Source organism: Lissotriton vulgaris, chromosome 5 (genome assembly GCF_964263255.1).
Source record: "Lissotriton vulgaris chromosome 5, aLisVul1.2, whole genome shotgun sequence".
Classification (NCBI taxonomy): Eukaryota; Metazoa; Chordata; class Amphibia; order Caudata; family Salamandridae; genus Lissotriton; species Lissotriton vulgaris.
Window position 1 is genome coordinate 452,460,315 of NC_141693.1, and position 19,776 is coordinate 452,480,090.

At 44.5% G+C, this 19,776-nt stretch overlaps 1 protein-coding gene across 1 annotated transcript in view; it reads right to left on the reverse strand.

Moving 5' to 3' along the window:
• LOC147711063 (protein-arginine deiminase type-3-like) overlaps nt 1–13,683 on the reverse strand; it is an 80,263-nt gene extending 66,580 nt beyond the window's left edge. Inside the window, exons 1-2 of the mRNA XM_086921885.1 lie at nt 13,519–13,683; nt 4,326–4,506 (exon numbers count right to left, since the gene is read on the reverse strand). Of these exons, the coding sequence (XP_086778011.1) occupies nt 4,326–4,506; nt 13,519–13,610 (273 nt within the window). The 5' untranslated portion in view covers nt 13,611–13,683. The remainder of the gene's footprint in view (nt 1–4,325; nt 4,507–13,518) is intronic.
• Nucleotides 13,684–19,776: the final 6,093 nt, after the last annotated feature.

Below are 19,776 nucleotides of genomic sequence, written 5' to 3' on the forward strand. Positions count from 1 at the left end.
TGGATGTCAAGTATTATTTTTTTAATATTACATTTTTTATTATAAGCACATGTCAGCCATGATTAGATGGCTGCATGTTTTTTTCTTCCTATTGTGGCATATGCTTGCATTAAAACACTAAAAATGAATGTAACCATTCCACAAGCTTTCCAGGACCAGACCTATTGCTTTGCCAATTCTTGCTTATTATAGTGACCCTCCCACTGTACTTGCACGAAGTAGGGGGATATGGCAAGTGCATAGATTGTCTGCAGCACATCCTTTAATTCGAAATAGAGCCTGGTTAGATCAAAGCCCTTGGCGCAAACCTGCCTTCTGTCTTGGCTTGCCCACATATGGGAAAGACATTCAATTCTGGACATGTCTGGACGGGCCATATGGCACAGAGGAAAGAAACCTGGAGGACAGGGGGCGCTTTTAGGGGTGTTAATGAAGAAATAATTAGCTAACCAGCCTAGTAAACAGTCCACAGGGAAAACACAAACAATGTTCATGTCTTGCTTTCTACATTCCCTCAATACACTTTGGTATGAACACATCTTCAAAGGCCACTTTCTGTTTCCAGTATACCACAGTATACTGACTATGGAATGTTAAGGTCTAATTTTAACTTGTGAAGAAGATGGAGACATTGTTGCACTAGGGGGATTGCAGCATGGGACACAAGGCCGCAGCACTGACATGTGCACTGGAACACACATTCCGGTGGTCAAGTTGTAAGAAAAGCTTAGTGAGTAAGCATGCAACTTTCAGCACCCCATCCAGTACACTGCCACCCAAGAAAAAAGGGTTTCGAATCCACCATTCTTCTTCTGCTCACCGGTAGATAAGTCCATGGGACAAGTTCAGAGCATGGATGAAAAAGGAAGGTTGAGGGGAAACAGTAGAAGAATGTCTGACAACACCCACTCATTTCTCCAAAGAGACAATGTGAGCATCATACTCCGAGCTATCTGACACCCTTCACTGGCCTGGTGCTGAAGCTTGACAGGCACAAAGGGCAAACAGCACCCTCCGACACCCCATCTCACACTAGGAACTGGAGCCCTAGCAAGAAAAAGAGGGATAACTACAGGACACAATTTTAGGTAGAGACATGACTTGTTCTTGCTTTCACAGTACCAGAGACGTTTTAAGGCAGAGGGAAAGATGGCATATGCCCAGAGAGCCACCTTCCAAGGACCCTCTGTGAAAGTGAACTTTCTCGCATGCTCACTTATGTGTATGTCTCTAACTCATCCGTTAATGTATAATTTAAGACTGTTTGTTATAGTGTACTAGTAGCATAGGGGCCGATTCACAGAACTAACAAGACAAAATCCTAAACTTACTACTTTTGGTATTCACAGAAGTTAGGATTTTGTCTTAAGTTTGTCTTAAGACAAATTTAAGACAGACTTAAGACAGAATCCTAACTTCTGTGAATACCAAAAGTAGTAAGTTTAGGAGTTAGTTCTTTGAATGGGGAACATAGGGCTTGAATGAACAGAAAATGGGTATTACATTTCAAAGTTGTTACAAACAAAAGCTCCTAGCATATTTCTTGCCAAGGGGACCCCAAAAGTCTTAAGGTGACACTGTCCACGACCACACCTTCTCCCATGACTCCACTGCCTTGGACGCAGAGAGCTCACTGCAGTCCTGCTGTAAATGACAATGCACTACTCGCTTGAAAAGGGGAAGGAAACTTTTCTTTAGCTACCAGCCAAGGGCCCCCTTGGCATGCTAATACCCACTAGTGCCCTGCTCTGTGCTCTCTCTCCCCGACCAGGCCGAAGAACTGTACTACCTTACCCACAAGAGAAAAAGAGGGAGAATAAACAAAAAAATCAAAAGTGCTGGTCATTTGTTTACCTTTTCCAAATATTGAATGGCCAACAGTGGGTAGGTGAATGATTATTTGTCTAACATTCTGAGTATTGATTTGACTCTCAAATATTTTTGACGTGATTTCTCCATGTGTTTGCTGTTTGGGTAAATTTTTCAAAAGGGAAAAAATAGAGGTTTTCACTTTTTTCCCAATATATTAACTGTCATGGTCTTAAAAATACAGGCTAGGTCGATGAAACACTGGCCAAGTGTCAACCCTCTCAGTTTTGAACACATGAAGTGAAAGGCTCCAGTGCAGGAAGGACCTCAAGATCTGGCTCTAACGATGATCCCAGCACCCAACGGAGCCGCCGCTCCCCCCCTCGACCCCCCCCCAGCAGGTTGAGACCCTCACGGATGAGTAGTTGTGCTTTACAAACCCCTGATTGATTAATTGAAAGGCTCTGAGGGCCTGATTCACAATGAGAATTCTCATCCCTGAGATTCTGCCTCGAGTGCGGCTCCCTCGATTGTGGGGCATCCGCTACGAGTGCGGAGGCGCTTTGTGAATCAGGCCCTATATGGGCTCTGTGCCACATCAGTGCTCAGTGGAAAGGTGGGCCTGCCACATGCGCAGGGGGAAAGCCATTACCGCCAGAAGATCTACACTCGTGGAAGAAATAAGTGGTCAAGTAAGTTAGAGAAGAAGAATACGTGACCCATACAACAGGCAAAGGTCTGAAACAAGGCTCACTCATAAGCAGCTTAGTATGACTCAGAGAAGAGGAAGATGGTCAAAATGAAGCCTAGAAGAAAATAGAGTGAATGGCCCAAAGACGGACCTAAGGGAAAGAAGTATGTGGCCCAGGAATAATCGAGGAAAAAAGGAGGGTACCAGTCCTAGCAGTGCCCTAGAAGACAAACAAATACACTGTCCAAAGCTGACCTAGAAGACGAGAAGAACAGTTGACTCTGATGAGGCCCAGAAAAAAAGAATGCTTGTTCCAATGGTGACCAAAAAGCAAAAAAGTCTTGTCGCAATTGAGATGCTGACTTAAAATATATTGCGCGAGGGCAATCTATTGAGCCTGGCACCATCCTGAAAGAAAAGGCCAAAATGGGCCAGCAAGAGATGAAAAGGCCGCACAAGGCACTCAGATAAAACAACAATCCTCGCCCTCACAATACCTGCCTTCAAGTTCACTAGAAAAAACATGATCACCTTATGGAAATTCCGGCAAAACTTTGTCATTCGTAGCATATAAGGAGAGATATAGCACTGGCAGTGCCTACAGAACACCAGCCCGCTACAGTACCATGTTCTCTGCCCCCCATAGCATTCTGCCCATTAATGGCACAAGAACATGACTAGGGGACATATTTATCAAAATGTCACGCAGTGCAGTGAACCAAGTCACCTTGCTGTGCTTTGGTGTGCTGTGTAATAGGGAAAGGGCAGGAATGCACCATATTTAACAATACACAGCTCATTCCTGTCATTTTCAAGAGCAGGCGCACAATGTGCTGCCTAGTGCCAGCTTAAAGATGCAATGGTGCAAGGGTGCCTGTGTTGTTAGCTGGATTGTTTTTTGTGCAGGAAGGGACACCTTCCTGCACAAACGCAATCCTGCAAGGCATTTTCCTCTTTCCATGTGTGCTGCAGCATGCAGCACACAGAGAAAGAGGAAATAACAAGGAGAAATAAAGATATTTCTCCTAGTTACGCCTCACCTGGAGAGGTAGCCTTTTGATGTATTCCCAGGTTTACCACTTATGGTAACTCTGGAAATGTTCCAAAAACCATGGGTGGATGCATGGGAGCACCCATGCTCCACCCATGGAATGCCTCCCTGGAGCAGAGTAATGCAATTCAGTGATTTGCACTGCATTGTGTTACTCTGGATGTATCAAGCCACTCAGGGCCAAGCAAGGTGGCCTTGCGTGGCTTGATAAATCATACTTAAGGATTTGCAACACTTTTTACCCAATTGCATGGCACCAAAAGCAACACAGCCCTTTCATAAATATACCCCTGGGAATCTACTGAAGAGCGGACTGGAAGTAAGCAGTCTATCAAGCATTGGATTGGAATTGTTCTGAAACTAGTTATCCCCGAGGTGTGAAGGGCCGCCCGGCTATCAGCATCCAAAAAATGAGAGCCATTATCCTCCTCAAGCCAATTAAATGACCACAATATTAATCCATTCACAAATACTGGGGACTTTCCAGGTTTATTATTCTGTGAAGAGGGATGTAGTTTACTTGTGTGCATCTACCATTCATGCTGACCCCTCACCACTACCACAGGATAAAGATGCGGTTTCAAAGTGTTCTAGCCAACTGTTACTCCAGTTTCAGTATCTGGTCTTTTCAGAAGAACTCAATCCAACAACTTTAACAAACCCCAAATTCACACCCTAAATTCATCCAGGCATCTCTCACTCATGACTTGCTTTCTCATTCACCCATTAACTCATTGGGGCATTTGTGCACTCAATGCATGATAAACAACTTACTTTGATGTCATTGGTTTCAGTGCTGGGTTTGGTGGTAGTGATTGAGACCTCCAGATTTTTGTCCAGAGGCCACTTCCCCGCTTCTTTTTGGATAGTTTCACTTGAAAGACGATTAGCAACCTTCACGTCTACTCCAGGACTTCCTTCTATGTCAAACGTGGTGGCATCAAGTGGGGCTGATCTGGAACAGAGATGTGTGTTAGAAAATTGTCCTTTATGCGCATTAGCAACATCACCAGCTCTGTTGTTGGGACATATGCTCAAGTCCAGTTTTGTTGGGCACTCAACTCTCTTGGCAGACTCAGAACCACTGCTATGGTGTTGCTCCTGTCAGTGGCTCATGAAACAGGGGTTTAGTTAATATTACCACAGCTTGTGCAGTGTCACCGATCCGAGTTATGTAAGGAACCCACTGGTCCCCAAATATAGTTGTTTTCACCTAGGAAAGGAGGCCTATTTCCATGCTTGCAATAGAGTCCATGGCTCCCTTGCTACTCCAAGGCCAAGAAAATATGGTTACACACATGCACCCATGGTCCACATTGAGCGACACGGGGTCCAAATATCACATGTAAAAATGTGCATGATTAAATACTACATCAAATACATCTATCACACCACTACATGCAAGTAAGAAAAGCATATGAGGATGTGTTTTTTAGGATATAAATATATAATTACATTGACATTGAACAACTGTGATATTCTAGTATTGTAAGAAATTGGGTTGTAGGTCGATTGGGATATGAGACCTAGTCAAGCAGCAACCACAATCCTAGTCATGGTAAAAAGGAGGCAAAGCTAAATTAACATGTGTTCACCTTCTGGTAGCTTGGCACAGAGTAGGCAGGGTTAACTTAGAGGCAATGTGTAAAGTATTTGTGCATTACTTCAAACAGTAAAAGAGTGAAAACACCATACAAAAAGATTCTACACCAGGTTAGAAAATAGCTTTTAATTTAATAAATAAAACAAGACCGAAATGACAAAATACAAAACATTTTTAAAGAATAATGTGTAAAATAGTGTTTAGAAGCAATAAGAGCTTACTTGGGCTATATGATTGTGCAGACAGGGCCAAAGTAAAAAAAATCAGGCTGACCACGTTGGACCGTAGGCAGGATACAGAGACCCAGTGATGCCCACTGAATAAAAGTACCTTAATCCTGGCTGCATTGACATAGAAGATGTGGGGTGCAGCTGAAGGGTTGCGTAATCCTGATCCACGCAGCAACGGGAATGTGTTGGCTCCGATGAGTGAAGAGCTGCGATGCGGAAATTCGTCATCGTCCTCTTTGAGGATGCCACAATGGGTATGCGAGGACCTTGCACAGGGTAGATCGTTACATTGTGGTGGTTCCGAAGGTGATGCGTCGGGCTGATCCACACAGCAGAAGCAATGTGATAGTTCTGGTCCACTCAACGGTAGCGATGCGCCAGTTCTGATCCATATAACAGGGATGATGCGCTGGTTCGTATCCATGCAAAGGCAGTGATGCGCAGGTTTGAGAGATAATGTGTGGATTTTGTGGCATCACGCACCTTGGGCCCACTTCCAAGGCTCCAGGACTGGGGTTGCACTACTTGGCAGGGCGGAGTCACAGATGGGAGAGTCCAGGTTCAGAAACTGGTAGGTTGGAAGTCTTTATGTCCTGGAGACGTCAGATTAGGAGGCCAGCCATCTTGCCTTTGAAATCACTTTACATTCAAGTGGTGCAGGTCCAGTCCTTCTCTCCCAGACAGGGAAAAAGCAGGCAAAAGGGAAGCACAGCAAGGGAGTTGTCCAGCAAAGGAGCAGTCCAGTGAGTGGCAATCCTTCAGCAGCAAAGCTGTCATTCTTCCTGGTAGAATCCTCACAGGTCCAGAAGTGTACTGAAGTCCTGGTGTGAGAGTTCCAGTTGGGCCTTTGAAGTGGGGAGACTTCAAACACAGGTCATTGAAGTGTCAAGAAGTTCTCCCTTCCAGTCCTGACTCCAAACTCACTAGAGGAGGTATGCAGCCCTTCGTGTGGGGACAGGGCAGCCTATTCAGGTGTAAACGGGGTGGGGTGCAGTTCCTCCCTCCCAGAATAACCCATCAAGTCACACCTAATCTTACTTTGTGTGTGGCACTCTAGGGGGGGGTGCACAAAGCCCAGTTGTCACCCACCCCAGACTGATCAGGGACAGGCAGCAGGCACCAAATGGCTAAAGAAAGAAAATGCCCAGACGTGGGTTCCTTGCTCACTTTGCCACTGGATTCAAGCTAGCCTGGCTGAAGAGGGGTGTTCCCCCTAAAACTGGTCTCAGGATGCTTGTTTCCAGTTCAAGGAAGACCTGGCTTGGAAGTTTGGAAGTTTGGAAGTTTGGGCTGGACTGCCCCCATGAGACACAGGGTCAAGACTGATTTGTATATAACTCGGTCTGAACTGAGGTGGCGAAGCGAGCTAAAGCATGATGATGGATTCACCCCAGATCTGGTACTGGGGGTGAGCGTCTGAAACGTTTCAGCTCTCCCCTCATAACCTCCTTGTGTTTGCTTTGTTCCCCCTAAGTTGGCAGGGTATGCGCAGACGTGGGTCCCTTGCTCACTTTGCCACTGGATTCAAGCTCGCCTGGCTGAAGATGTTACCCTGAAACCAGGCTCAAGATGCTTGCTTCCGGTTCAGGGGTGACCTTGCTTGGCAGTTCAGGCTGGACTGTTCCCATGAGGCACATGGTCAAGACTGATTTGCATATAGCTGGGTCTATACTGAGGTGGCAAAGTGACCTAAAGAACAATGATGGATTCAACCCAGATCTGTGACTGGGGGTGAGTGTCTGAAAAGTTTCAGCGCTAGTTAAAGGGCTACTTTAGTGGGTGGCACAATGAATGCTGTAGTTCCACTAGTAGCATTAAATTTGCGGGCCCTGGGTATGGGGGTCCCATTTTACTAGGGACTTAAAAATAATTAAACAATACCAATTGGGGATGAACCAATATTACCTTGTTTAGGGGAGAGAGCACAAACACTTTAGCATTGGTTATCAGTGGTCAAGTGTGCAGGGTCCTAGTACCTGCAAAAACGAGATCAGAGAACTGGAGGGAGGAAGGCAAAAACTTGGAGGGAGACCACCGTATGGCTGTCAGTTCCTTCTTTAATGCTGGCTCTAGGATTTCCAAGATTCAGTGCTACCTGTTCTTTGCTCACCTCTCCTTCTTCTCTTGACAGAGACGCAGCCAAAAGCTCACATATCTGACATAGGTGTATGGAGTGCCCTCCACCCTCAAATTTGGATAACCTCTAGAATAATTCAAATTTCAAATATATTTTGTTTTTTTGTAATATGGTTTGAAAATCATATGCTTGTGAACCAGTCACTAGCAAAATAATAATTATTTTCTCAGCTACCAAATGTGGGACTTTAGTCATGAGCTCTACCGGATCCAGCTAGCCATGCTTGCACATGACTCACTTGTGCTTGCAGTGTCTGCTTATTTTTCTCACACTCTTTAATGTAATATCAGAAGTCCAGCGCTGGGACGCCCACGGGTAGCTACGCGCTCTATAAATCCACTTTCAATTCCAATTCCAATTAGTTTTTCCTCTCATCCACACAGAGTTGTAACACAAGTATTCTGAGTTCATTGGAGCTTCTGATGACTTTTTCTATCCAAATATGGTCAAGTTCTCAAATTCAATTCTGGCTTTTCTATGTGCCAGCATCTGTTCTTTTTGCATTTGTCGCCCAAAGTGGGAAGGGTATGCCCAGACATGTGTCCTGTGCTCGCTATGCCACCAGATTCAAGCTAGCCTGGTTGATGAAGAGTGTTACCTCGAAACTGGTCCCAGGATGCTTCTTTCTGATCCAGAGAAGACCTGGCCTGGCAGTTTGGGCTGGACTGTTCCCATGGGGAAAAGGGTCAAGACTGATTTTCATATGGCATGGTGTGGCGTGCAAAACTATAGATGTAACCCAGATCTGTGACTGGGGTGAATGTTTGATTTATTCAGCGTTCTGTCCATCATTTGTTCTTTTGGCTTTTCTATATACATCATTCCATCATGGATCCAGTGTGGTGTATAGATAAAAGCTACAGTATAATAGTGACTTATGAACCAGTAGTCTACCAGAACTGTTGGTATGTGGAGTGTCTTTTGACTAGCAGTAAGAGTTACTTAATTCACTTATCAGGTTGGTTGTTTCTGCTTACCGGATTTGATCTTAGTCTAACATGAGGCCGTGATAACCCTTTTAAGTTCTTTCTAGCATTTCACTGCACCCAAGTGTATTATTGACTTTCGTCCCCTTTGCAGTGCTTGTGTATTTTGGGCAGATAATGATAACTCCTTAAGCCTTTTTGCTTGTCCCTTTTTCTTTGGATGGGTCTGCCACTTCCTATTCTGTCATTCTGCATGTAAGTGTCCTCGTGTCAGAATCATCTGCTTCCACCCTTTCTTTCACTCCAGAGTGTCTATAGTTTTCACAGTTATCTGCTCTCTCGTCCCACTGGACCTTGTTGGAGCATCCTTCAAAACCTAGCACTCCTTATCTTCAGTTTATAGCATTCTTTGACTACCTCTTATATAGGAGTGTTGGATCAACATTGTTTTCACACTGACTTTAATTTAGCACATATTTATCCTGTTTAAAGAACCTCTCTAGCCAAGCCACATTTAATTTGACCATGACCTTCTTTCAGAGTTTAGTTCTGACAGTCATCTCCTCCATGTATGTTTTGAAATATCTTTTTTGGGAATATTTCTTCTTCTCTTCTGCTGCCATGTTGGCCTTCTGTACTTCTGCCACAGCCCCTTGAGGACATTATATTAGCCTCCTCCACAGGGACAGGTGCTGTGTCTTTTGTTTGTTTGTAGGAAGGATGAAAGAAATACTGCAGAAACAATTACTTTCCTTCCATATCAAACATATGGTCAGGTGGGCAGTAGTTGATTATGGCCACCATAATAGTTGACACGGGTCATTTACTTTATTTCAAAGCAGAGGCATAGTGGACAGGAACAAAGAGGGAGGACAAACAATCAATATTTTATGTACATCTACTTTTTCTTACTTGTGGGATTCAGTTTAATGAAGGATAGCCCAATGTTAAAAGATCAGGACTCAACCAAGATGGAGCATGCTTACAATAAGGCATATTTATTCTATTTAATGAACAGAAGTAAGAGCAATAGGTTTGGGTGGAATAAAGATCGTAGCAGCAAGGGTGGAGGATAGAGAAAGAGAAAAATCTCCTCACTATGGGTTAGTATTAGTAAGGATTATTTTTTACCAGCAATGTCGGCCTGCAGATTAACATATGCCGCTTTGGCCAAGTTGCCTGTCTGAGGCGTGCAAAGGAAGGACCGATTGAAAAATAACTAACAAGGGTTTGGAGATCTGCAGCCGCGGCCCATGCAGGTAAGAGCGGTAGGGACAGGTTGGAGGGATTTAGAAAGACGGCGACGAGGGAAAATGTATTATTCATTTAATTTCCCTTGTGGTCATCTGTTGAATCCCCCCAAACCCGGCCCCACAGCCCCACCGCTCTTTTCTGCATGGGCCGCTCCTGGAGATCTGAAATGGTTAGTCATTGAATGGAGTACTTTAGGACGATGGAGACAACATGTAAGCCCCAGGTGCATTGCAATCCAATCCGTAAAGTCCAAAGGAGTTGGCTCTATCGATGTTTTGTGAAGATATCCTATGCATCAGACCTATTTCCAGTGAAATGTAAAATGGCGTCTCTGAAGTTACCCCCAGTTAATGAATTTTAGTCAATCTGCTTCAAACAATGTCAGTTCTTGCAGGGCTCTTGTAATTTCTACATATGATATCTTACTGCGGCTCGTTCTCTTTTTTTCAGTGAGTAGATTAGTACATAGGCTTCTTTTATGTCATAAATTCTGACAAGCCCAATTCTGCGTCTTTCAACAGACAGATTCCCCCAAGCCCCAAGGGTCTCCATATATATGGTGAATTCTGGTAAGTTTTAGCCTATCTTCAGTGACATGATCCTACATCAGACCCACATGATACTTTTTAGGGCCTGTGGGCTCTTTTCAGTGACGTGGGACTTAACCCTCCCTACAAATACTTTTAAAGTAACTAAAGTGGATGTCAGTTTGTCGTCATGGATAGATTTCTACCTAGAAATAGATGGGTGGTAAATTCTAGTCTGTCACTGTCTGTCATCAGTACATATATGTCACTCTACTGTGATTAGTTCTGGTAGCCCTATCTGATTATCCATGATTGGCCACAGCCTGTTTTAAGGACAGATATTGACCAAGGTCCCTGCTCGTGTTTGGTTGGCCTCAACCTGAAATCAGTGAAAGAATCCTCTCTATAGGACTCCAGTGCCAGTCCCATCTGGGGGATGAGCTCTTCATCAGTCTCCTTTTGGACAGACAACTGTTTTCTTAACTCTGTCTAGGCCTTCTCCTCAGTTTGTGAGTTATAAAATGCTTATTTAAACACAGTAACCACATCAAAGCAATGTAACCAAGTCCTAGGCTCTAGAAATAAATTAAGACCTGACTCATAGTCTAACATTCCATGATCTGATTATATGTAATTATATGTAAACAACGGTTTCATTGAAATGCATGATGTGTAATGAGAGCTGACCCCACCCTGAAAAGCAAGCTTGGCATCTATGGTAATGTGTCTGCAAACGCAAACCTCTCCCTCCTAATGGAACGAGAAAATAAAGCTGCTCTTGATGAAACTAAGGGGCATATTATCACACCAGAACATGGACTTCTATTGGAATTCCCAAGGGCATATTATCAAGCCCATTATTGCCGCTTTAGCTGCAGTTTTCTGCGGCCAAACCAGCGATAATTTTTAACACCGTTCTTGATAATATGCCCCAAAGTTATTTTTCTCGACCCAGTAAAAATGTGGGATGTATGATTTAACCACTACTCCCTAAACCACAAATTCCTTAGCCACGATGGCTAAACAACGATCAATCCCAAACCACTACTTTTTTTATTACGAGTTCCTTAACCACAAAAAATATTTACATAGCTCATTAAATATATACACCATATTTTTCTTTTAAATCATGTTTGACATTTTTTAAAATAAATCTATTAATAGATTAATTTAAACAGTGTATTTGTGGGTGGAGACCCCCCACACCCCCCATCTTCCCTTTTTGGCTGAGGCACAGCATTACTATTAACGCTGTGCCCCCGACCTTGTACAAAGCTGGCAGGATGAAAGCTGACTGCATGACCCCGTGCTCCTCAGAGCCCGCCTGCCTGGTGGCTGCAGTCCTGAGTGAATCATGCCAGGGGTCAATGAGCTTGTCAGGTCAGGGAGTGCAAAGGGGAGTGATGTACCATGCAGAGTGTTTCTCTCGAGCAAGGAGTTTTGGGAATGGGGAATGTCAGGCCTTGGCAGTCTTAGATCGTTCGTTGTTTATAATAGTCGTGGTTCTGGAAAGACGTTGTTAAGGATTGTTCGTGGTTCGGACTTCGTGATTCAGGTAACTCATAATTAAAACTTCGTGGTTAAGGTTGTTTCCCAAAAATGTGACCTAGAAGAATTTCCTAGGAGAAACCCTATCCCCAAAGCCCACGTGTGGGTCTGTCGCGTTATTCCGGATAGGTCTCCCCTTGACTATTAAAACCATCAATCCACAGTCCCATCGCATTGCCTCCCCGTGGAAATAGCTCCTTTTATAAGAAGATTCCTTGAAAAGAGCATCTTCCCACAGCCCTAGCAGGTTCTGTGTGAGTGCAATCTATGCTAAAATCCCCTTCTATAACCTGTCGTTGTCGATATCCATATTAGAGTCTGGTTCCCACATCACTCCTCACCTGTAATAAGATACTGACATTACTACTGGACTGTAATGATTCCTTGCAGTTTAGTTGTGACATTGCAGTGCCTGCTCCCAGAGCCAGCTGGGAGCATCACAATGAGCTTCCAGGGCAAAATGACAACTGCACATTACATCAATAAAGTGAAGAGTAGCCTGACAGCTGCCTTTCTATCTAGAAAGAAACGCAGTGGTCGGCTTACAAGGTGACATTTCAATAAAACTAATGTAATTATTGAAAAATATTTTGTAATATCATCTGAAGAAAAGGGCTAGCTAAGTTTGAAAGCTAATGTATTATTCATCGCTCTCAGCTAATATTCAGTTGCCCAGTAGGAATTGTCAAAAACCTGAAGAGCCTAGATGTAAAGTGACATTTTTGGGAAGAATACTAATGTATTGTACTGCTGGACTTCCCTACAGGAGAACACGAAACTATGATCATGCCCCACGATTTCTAAAACATCACACTGTCTTCTATAGTGGCAAGCATCAAAGCTCTTAATATGTGTGAAATAAATTACAAGCTGCATACAGGTATGTCTTTCGTTCCACAGGATACATTCCCAATTTACTCTGTATATCTAGAAATACAAGAACGTCTTAATCATAATCATGAAGAGAAGAAAGAATGAGGTTGGGGACAATAATTATGCTACCGACCTATGTTATATGGAAAAAATGCAGTGTGTACTCTAAAAGGATACTGTACTTCGCTTTGGAGTTCCAAGACCTTACAAAGTACCTCCCCCTTTGGCCTCATTCTCTATTGGGTCAAGGGGCTCTACTTTGACTCAAATAGCCTGATCACTTATGGAGCATCTTACCCCATACATTTCCCGATACAGACATATGTTTCCAGTCTATCCATTTCTATGGAAGAAATTTCTATTATCACAAATGGAAGTGATTCCTGTTATAACAATGTTCTCTACAACAAACATCTCTCCGCTGCTCCAGGCTAATTCCCTCAAATGCAAGATTCCAGGTTACATAGCACGTAGGAAATACAGTTCTGTGCAATTTCGAATTTGGACAGCCGAAAAGGCAAATGAGATGCACAATCCAGAAACCTGGACCTTTTCGCACATGTATAACACGGATCCTGTTCGTTGGAGGAATGTGTGTGCAGAAACACAAGGGGAAATACCCGATCAGGTTAGTGATAGCATCCCCCAAGGAGACAAGAATCCATCCGAAATTGATTCGCCCCCGTTGAGCTCCACTAGGCATCACATTCCACTTTTCCACAGCATCAAAGTAACTTCTTGCAACAGCTATTGTACCTATAACAACATTCCTGTAAAATGCCCAGGCTTTCAATATGATGACGGGCCAAAGGTGTGGAAGATGATGGGGTATCAGTGCTCATCAAAGATACAAAACATATCCTGCTTACCCACAGATATCCACAGTGGCCGGTGTCCCCACCACACACACTGACTGCGTAGGTAAGTCGAGGGAGACAGGGATGGCTCTTGGCTGAGACATGGCTGCCCGGCTGTCCTGCAGTCGCTTGGGATGAAGATGCCCAACTGTGCCTTTGACTCTATGGCGAGCTGTGTTCGGGTATTCCATGACAACCTGACTAAAAAGGGAAACATTTCAAGTCCCTCCCCTTTCCTAATTAGCTAGATACGTTTGATGAATACTTCTGCATGCGTAGGGCCCGCTAGGAATGACACAAGCTGCTGTCTCCTGTTTAATTGGCAGTGACTCTTGGCATTACGTGGCAGGTGACTTCTGACGTGCTTCCAGAAGATAATGGGGTTACTTCTTTGAACCTGCTCAACCAGAGGTAAGAGGACACTAGAGGTGAACACAAACCTATTGTGTACATTTCCAAACTGTTTTGTTTTAGGTTTCTATAGGCATTGTCCCCTTTTGCAAATTGTGAACTGTCATAAGAAATGTTGCTAACGCTGAGTAGTCATTTAGACATGTTTTCTTGTAAGGTTTTGTGTTTGTCTCTTGAAATGGAAAGGTGCTGGGACATGGTGGACTCCCAGCTGTGCTTTCTACCATGAAAGAGGGTCTGCATCACACTTGCTTTTACCTTCAAAACCTTAATTGTGACTGCGGAGCAGGAGCCTGGTCAGGGCACAGTTGAGAAAAAATAACATTATCTTTTAGTAAAATGTTCAGGAGGCTGCTGGACACAATGTGTGACCTCAGACCACTGCAAGAGAGTAAACATTTAGCCCAGACACTAAAAGCCTCATTAGAGCTAGCCAGCACTTCCCAGTAAATGCTGATACCATCAGATGTGGAATTTACTGTGTTCTCCTGCTTCGAATGAGTCATAACATGCACCGAGCACCACTAAACCTGATGAAATTAAAAAGGCATGATGTGGCTCTTGTAAATTCATTAAGCTTGGAATAAAATGAATATTGGGATAGCTTGTGACATACATTATTTGCCGCAGTCCTTTGGCCTAACATCAGTAATTTCTCATTTCTGTTTCCACGTGTAAACTGGATTAAGTACACGGATAGTACCAGAAACCCTCTGATAAAGGGTAATAGCTGTTCTGAATGTGCACAAATGCATTCCAGCGGTGAGGACAATCTGTCCTCCCGATTTTCATTGTAGTGCCGTGTTTATTATGGACTCTCAGAAGGGAAGCTCTGGGAGGTACCAGGACTAGCTCCACAACCAGCTGTCCCTTTTCACCTCTACACATTTCTTGGAAATTCGCACTGAGCCTGTTCTGATTAATATCCAGTGCAGCATTGTCTCAAAATTAATGGCTGTCTCTAGGCTTTGTTCCGCCCACTGATCAGGGCGTTGCATTCAAATTCCTCGCAAAGGCATCAATTTAATTCGAAAGTGTCAAATGGTGTGTCGCTTTTCTTGTCTGAGGAGTACAACAATTGACACGAAGAAAAAGTAACACACCAGCGAATTCTGCACAGGTCTTTGTAGGATTGTGATCGGGACAGAGGACGGCATGGGGTGGCAGTGATTTATCACTTTGGGATTTATTCACAAACCTGTCCATTGAAGAAAAATATCTTCATTTTTGCTTGCCTTTTGCAACTAATTCAGAAGTTTGTGTTTTTCTGCCATTCATTTCTGGACTTTATGATGTGTACTTATGGATATGGTAAGTGCTGTGGTTTTGGAATTACAACTTTTGATGAATGTGCGTGGGTATTTCTCAATAACACTGTAAACCAGGGATTGTTACCCTTGGTAAATGTAAATCTGATTTTAATTCTTGAAAATACAAAGCAGAGCATGAGAAAGAGCAACATTGTACTACTTGCTAATTACAGGGGATTCCAAATATTTGTTGTTCAACATGGGCCATTAAAAAACTATGGTTAGCGCCAATGCACGTTAGAGAATATTGCAGTATTTATACTCACACTTTATTCATATGACTAAAATAAAGATTTGGTGGGAGCTATCAAAAGATTTTGTTGTAAATCTGACTGAAAGACTCAGAACTTGTACATAAAGATGTAAATTATAAACTGTTGGTGCACATTATGGCTGGCATGGGAAATGAAAGACACACAGATGATGGAAGGAATGCAGAGCAAATCAGACATTCACCCAATCAAGAGATCTGTGTTAAATCCATTGTTCTTTTGTTCTCCATGCCACCCCAGTTTAGACCCAGCCATTTGCAAATAAGTCTTGACCCTGTGCCTCATGGGAACAGTCCAGCCTGAACTGCTAAAGCCAGGTCCTCTCTGGCCCGAAAACAAGCATCCTGAGACCGGTGTCGGGGCATCACCCCTCATAAGCCAGGATAGCTTGAATCCAGAGGCACAGTGAGCCCGGAACCTACGTCTGAGCATACCTGGCGCAATTAGGGCGAGAAAGCAAAAGACACACAGATGATGAATGGAATGCAGAGCAAATCAAACATTCACTTCAGTTGATAGTTCTGCGTTATATCCATTGTTCTTTTGCTCACATGCCACCCCAGTATAGACCCAGCCATATGCAAATCAGTCTTGTCCCTGTGACTCATGGGAACATTCCAGCTCTAACTGCCAGGCCAGGTCCTCCCTGGACCGCAAAGAAGCATCCTGGGACCGGTTTCAGGTGAGTCTCTGAAAACTTTCAGCGCTCCATCCATCTTCTCCTTGTGTTTGCTTTGTTTGCCGTAAGTTGGCAGGGTATGCCCGGACATGGGTCCCTTGCTCACTTTGCCACGGGATTCAAGCTAGCCTGTCTGATGAGGGGTATTACCCCAAAACCAGTCCCAGGATGCTTGATTTCAGTTTAGGGAATACTTGGCTTGGCAGTTCGGCTGGACCGTTCCCATGAGGCACTTGGTCAAGTCTGATTTTTATATACCTGGGTCTGAACTGAGTTGGCAAAGAGAGCTCAAGAACGATGAAGAACGATGATGTTTTCATCCCAGATGTGCTCCTGGGGGTGATTGTCTGAAAAGTTTAATCTCTCTGTCCATCATCTCTTTGTCTTTGCTTTATTTGCCCTAAGTTGGCAGGGTATGCCCAGACGTGTGTCCCTTCCTCACTTTGCCTCTGGATTCAAGATAGCCTGGTTGATATGGGATGTTACCCTGAAACCGGTCCCAGGATGCTTGTTTCCCATTCAGGGAAGACTTGGCTTGGCAGTTCGGGCTGGACTGTTCCCATGAGGAACAGGTTCAATGCTGATTTGCATATAGCTGGTTCTGAACTGAGGTGACAACGTGAGCTAAAGAACGATGATGGTCCAACCCAGATCTGTGACTGGGGATGAGTGTCTGAAAAGTTTCAGCGCTCCCTCCATCAGCTGCTTGTGTTTGCTTTGTTTGCCCTAAATTAGCAGAGTATGCCCAGACGTGTGTCCCTTCCTCACTTTGCCCCTGGATTCAAGATAGCCTGGTTGATATGGGATGTTACCCTGAAACCGGTCCCAGGATGCTTGTTTCCGATTCAGGGAAGACTTGGCTTGGCAGTTCGGGCTGGACTGTTGCCATGAGGAACAGGGTCAATGCTGATTTGCATATAGCTGGGTCTGAAGTGAGGGACAAAGTGAGCTAAAGAACGATGATGGTCTCAACCCAGATCTGTGACTGAGGCTGAGTGTCTGAAAAGTTTCAGCACTCCCTCCATCATCTGCTTGTGTTTGCTTTGTTTGCCCTAAATTAGCAGGTTATGCCCTGACGTCGGTCCCTTGCTCACTTTGCTACTGGATTCAAGCTAGACTGGCTGATGAGGGGTGTTACCCTGAAACCCGTCCCTGGATGCTTGTTTCTGGTTCAGGAAGACTTGGCTTGGCAGTTTGGGCTGAACCGTTCCTATAAGGCACAGGGTCAAGACTGATTAGCATATACCTGGGTCTGAACTGAGTTGGCACAGTGAGATAAAGAACAATGATGGTATCAACCCACATCTGTGACTGGGGGTGAGTGTCTGAAAAGTTTAATCTCACGGTCAATCATTTCCTTGTGTTTCTGGTTCAGGGAAGACTTGACTTGGCAGTTCGGGCTGGACTGTTCCCATGAGGCACAGGGGCAAGTCTGATATCCATATAGCTGAGTCTGAACTGAGGTGGTAAAGTGAGCTAAAGAACAATTATTGTTTCAACCCAGATCTGTTACTGGGTGAGTGTCTGAAAAGTTTCAATGCTTCCGTCCATCATCATCTCCTTGTTTTTGCTTTATTTGCCCTAGGTTGGTAGGGTATGCCCAGAGGTGGGTCCCTTTCTCACTTTGCCACTGGATTCAAGCTAGCCTGGCTGATGAGGGTGTTTCCCAGAATCTGGTCCCAGGATGCTTGCTTTCCGGTTCAAGGAAGGCTTACCTTGGTAGTTCGGGCTGGACTGTTCCCATGAGGCACGGGGTCAGACTAATTTGAATATGGCCATGTCTGAACTGGGGTGCTGGAGTGAGCTAAAGAATAGTGATGGATTAAACCCAGATCAGTTGACTAGGGGTAAGTGTTTGATTTGCTCAAACGCTCTGTCCATCATCCCCTTTGGTATTGCTTTGTTCGCCCTAAGTTGGCAGGGTATGCCCAGACGTGCGTCCCTTGCTCACTTTGCCACTGGATTCAAGATAGCCTGGCTGATGAGGGTTATGAACTCGAAACTGGTCCGAGGATGATTGTTTCCGGTCCAGGGAAGGCATGGCTTGGCTGTTCGAGCTGGACTGTTCCCATGAGGCAAAGGGCCAGACTGATTTGCATATGACCATGTCTGAACGGGGGTGCTGGAGTCAGCTAAAGCATTGTGATGGATTACACCCAGATCAGTTGACTGGGGGTGAGTGTTTGATTTGCTCAAACAGTCCGCCCATCATCCCCATTGGTATCGCTTTGTTCGCCCTAAGTTGGCAGGGTATGCCCAGACGTGGGTCCCTTGCTCACTTTGCCACTGGATTCAAGATATCCTGGCTAATGAGGGTTATTACCCCGAAACAGGTCCCAGGATGCTTGTTTCTGATTCAGGAAAGACTTGGCTTGGCAATTCGGGCTGGACTGTTCCCATGAGGCACAGGATCAAGACTGGTTTGCATATAGTTGGGTCTGAACTGAGGTGGCAAAGTGAGCTAAAGAATTATGATGGTTTCAACTCAGATCTGTGACTGGGGGTGAGTGTCTGAAATGTTTCAGCGCTTTGTAAATCATCTCCTTCTGTGTGCTTTGTTTGCACTAAGTTGGCAGGGTATGACCAGACGTGGGTCCCTTGCTCACTTTGCCACTGGATTCAAGCTAGCCTGGCTGATGAGGGGTGTTACCCTGAAACTGATCCTAGGATGCTTGTTTCCAGTTAAGGGAAGTCTTGGCTTGGCAGTTCAGGCTGGACTGTTCCATGAGGCACAGGGTCGAGACTGATTTGCATATAGCAGGGTCTGAACTGAGGTGGCAAAGTGAGCTAAAGAACGATGATGGTTTCAGATCTGAGACTGGGGGTGAGTGTCTGAAAACTGTTAGCGCTCTGTCCATTATCTTCTTTTGTTTGCTTTGTTTGCCCTAAGTTGGCAGGGTATGCCCAGATATTAGTCCCTTCCTCACTTTGCCACTGGATTCAAGCTAGCCTGGCTGATCAGTGGTATTACATCGAAACCGGTACCAGGATGGTTGTTTACGGGTCAGGGAAGACTTGGCTTGGCAGTTCGGTATAGAGGTATAGTTAATACAAAAGGGCCATGGTCCGAGGTTATACGCGGGTACACCTGAATTCTTGCCCCCACCAATATTGACCGTGGTACCAAAAAATAATCTAGCCTAACCAATTTTTGATGGGAGCAAGAATAGAAAGTGTACCCCGGTTCATCACCTCTCAATTCCGCCCAGGCATCAGCCAAGCCATGATCACTCTTCAATGATTGAAGTGCCTTGTAAACCTTGGGCTTTCTCCCCTTAGATTGAACATTGTTATCTTGTAACCCCGTAGGCCCAAGATGTATATTTAAGTCCCAACATATTAATAATGGTGTTGGCCACTGCACTAATTCCCTGTTAAGCTCTTCAATTATCAATGCCTCATCAAAATTTGACCCGTAAATAGAACAAATTGCACATTTCAATTTCTGACTCCCAATAATACATTCGGCACTAGCCCATCGCCCTTGCTTATCCGTGGATACCCTGCCTGTCCCTTGTATATTATCTTTAGCTAAAATTGCCACTCCTCTCGTAGTGGTAAATTGGTATGTACATATCAGCACTTTGTAGCCTAACTC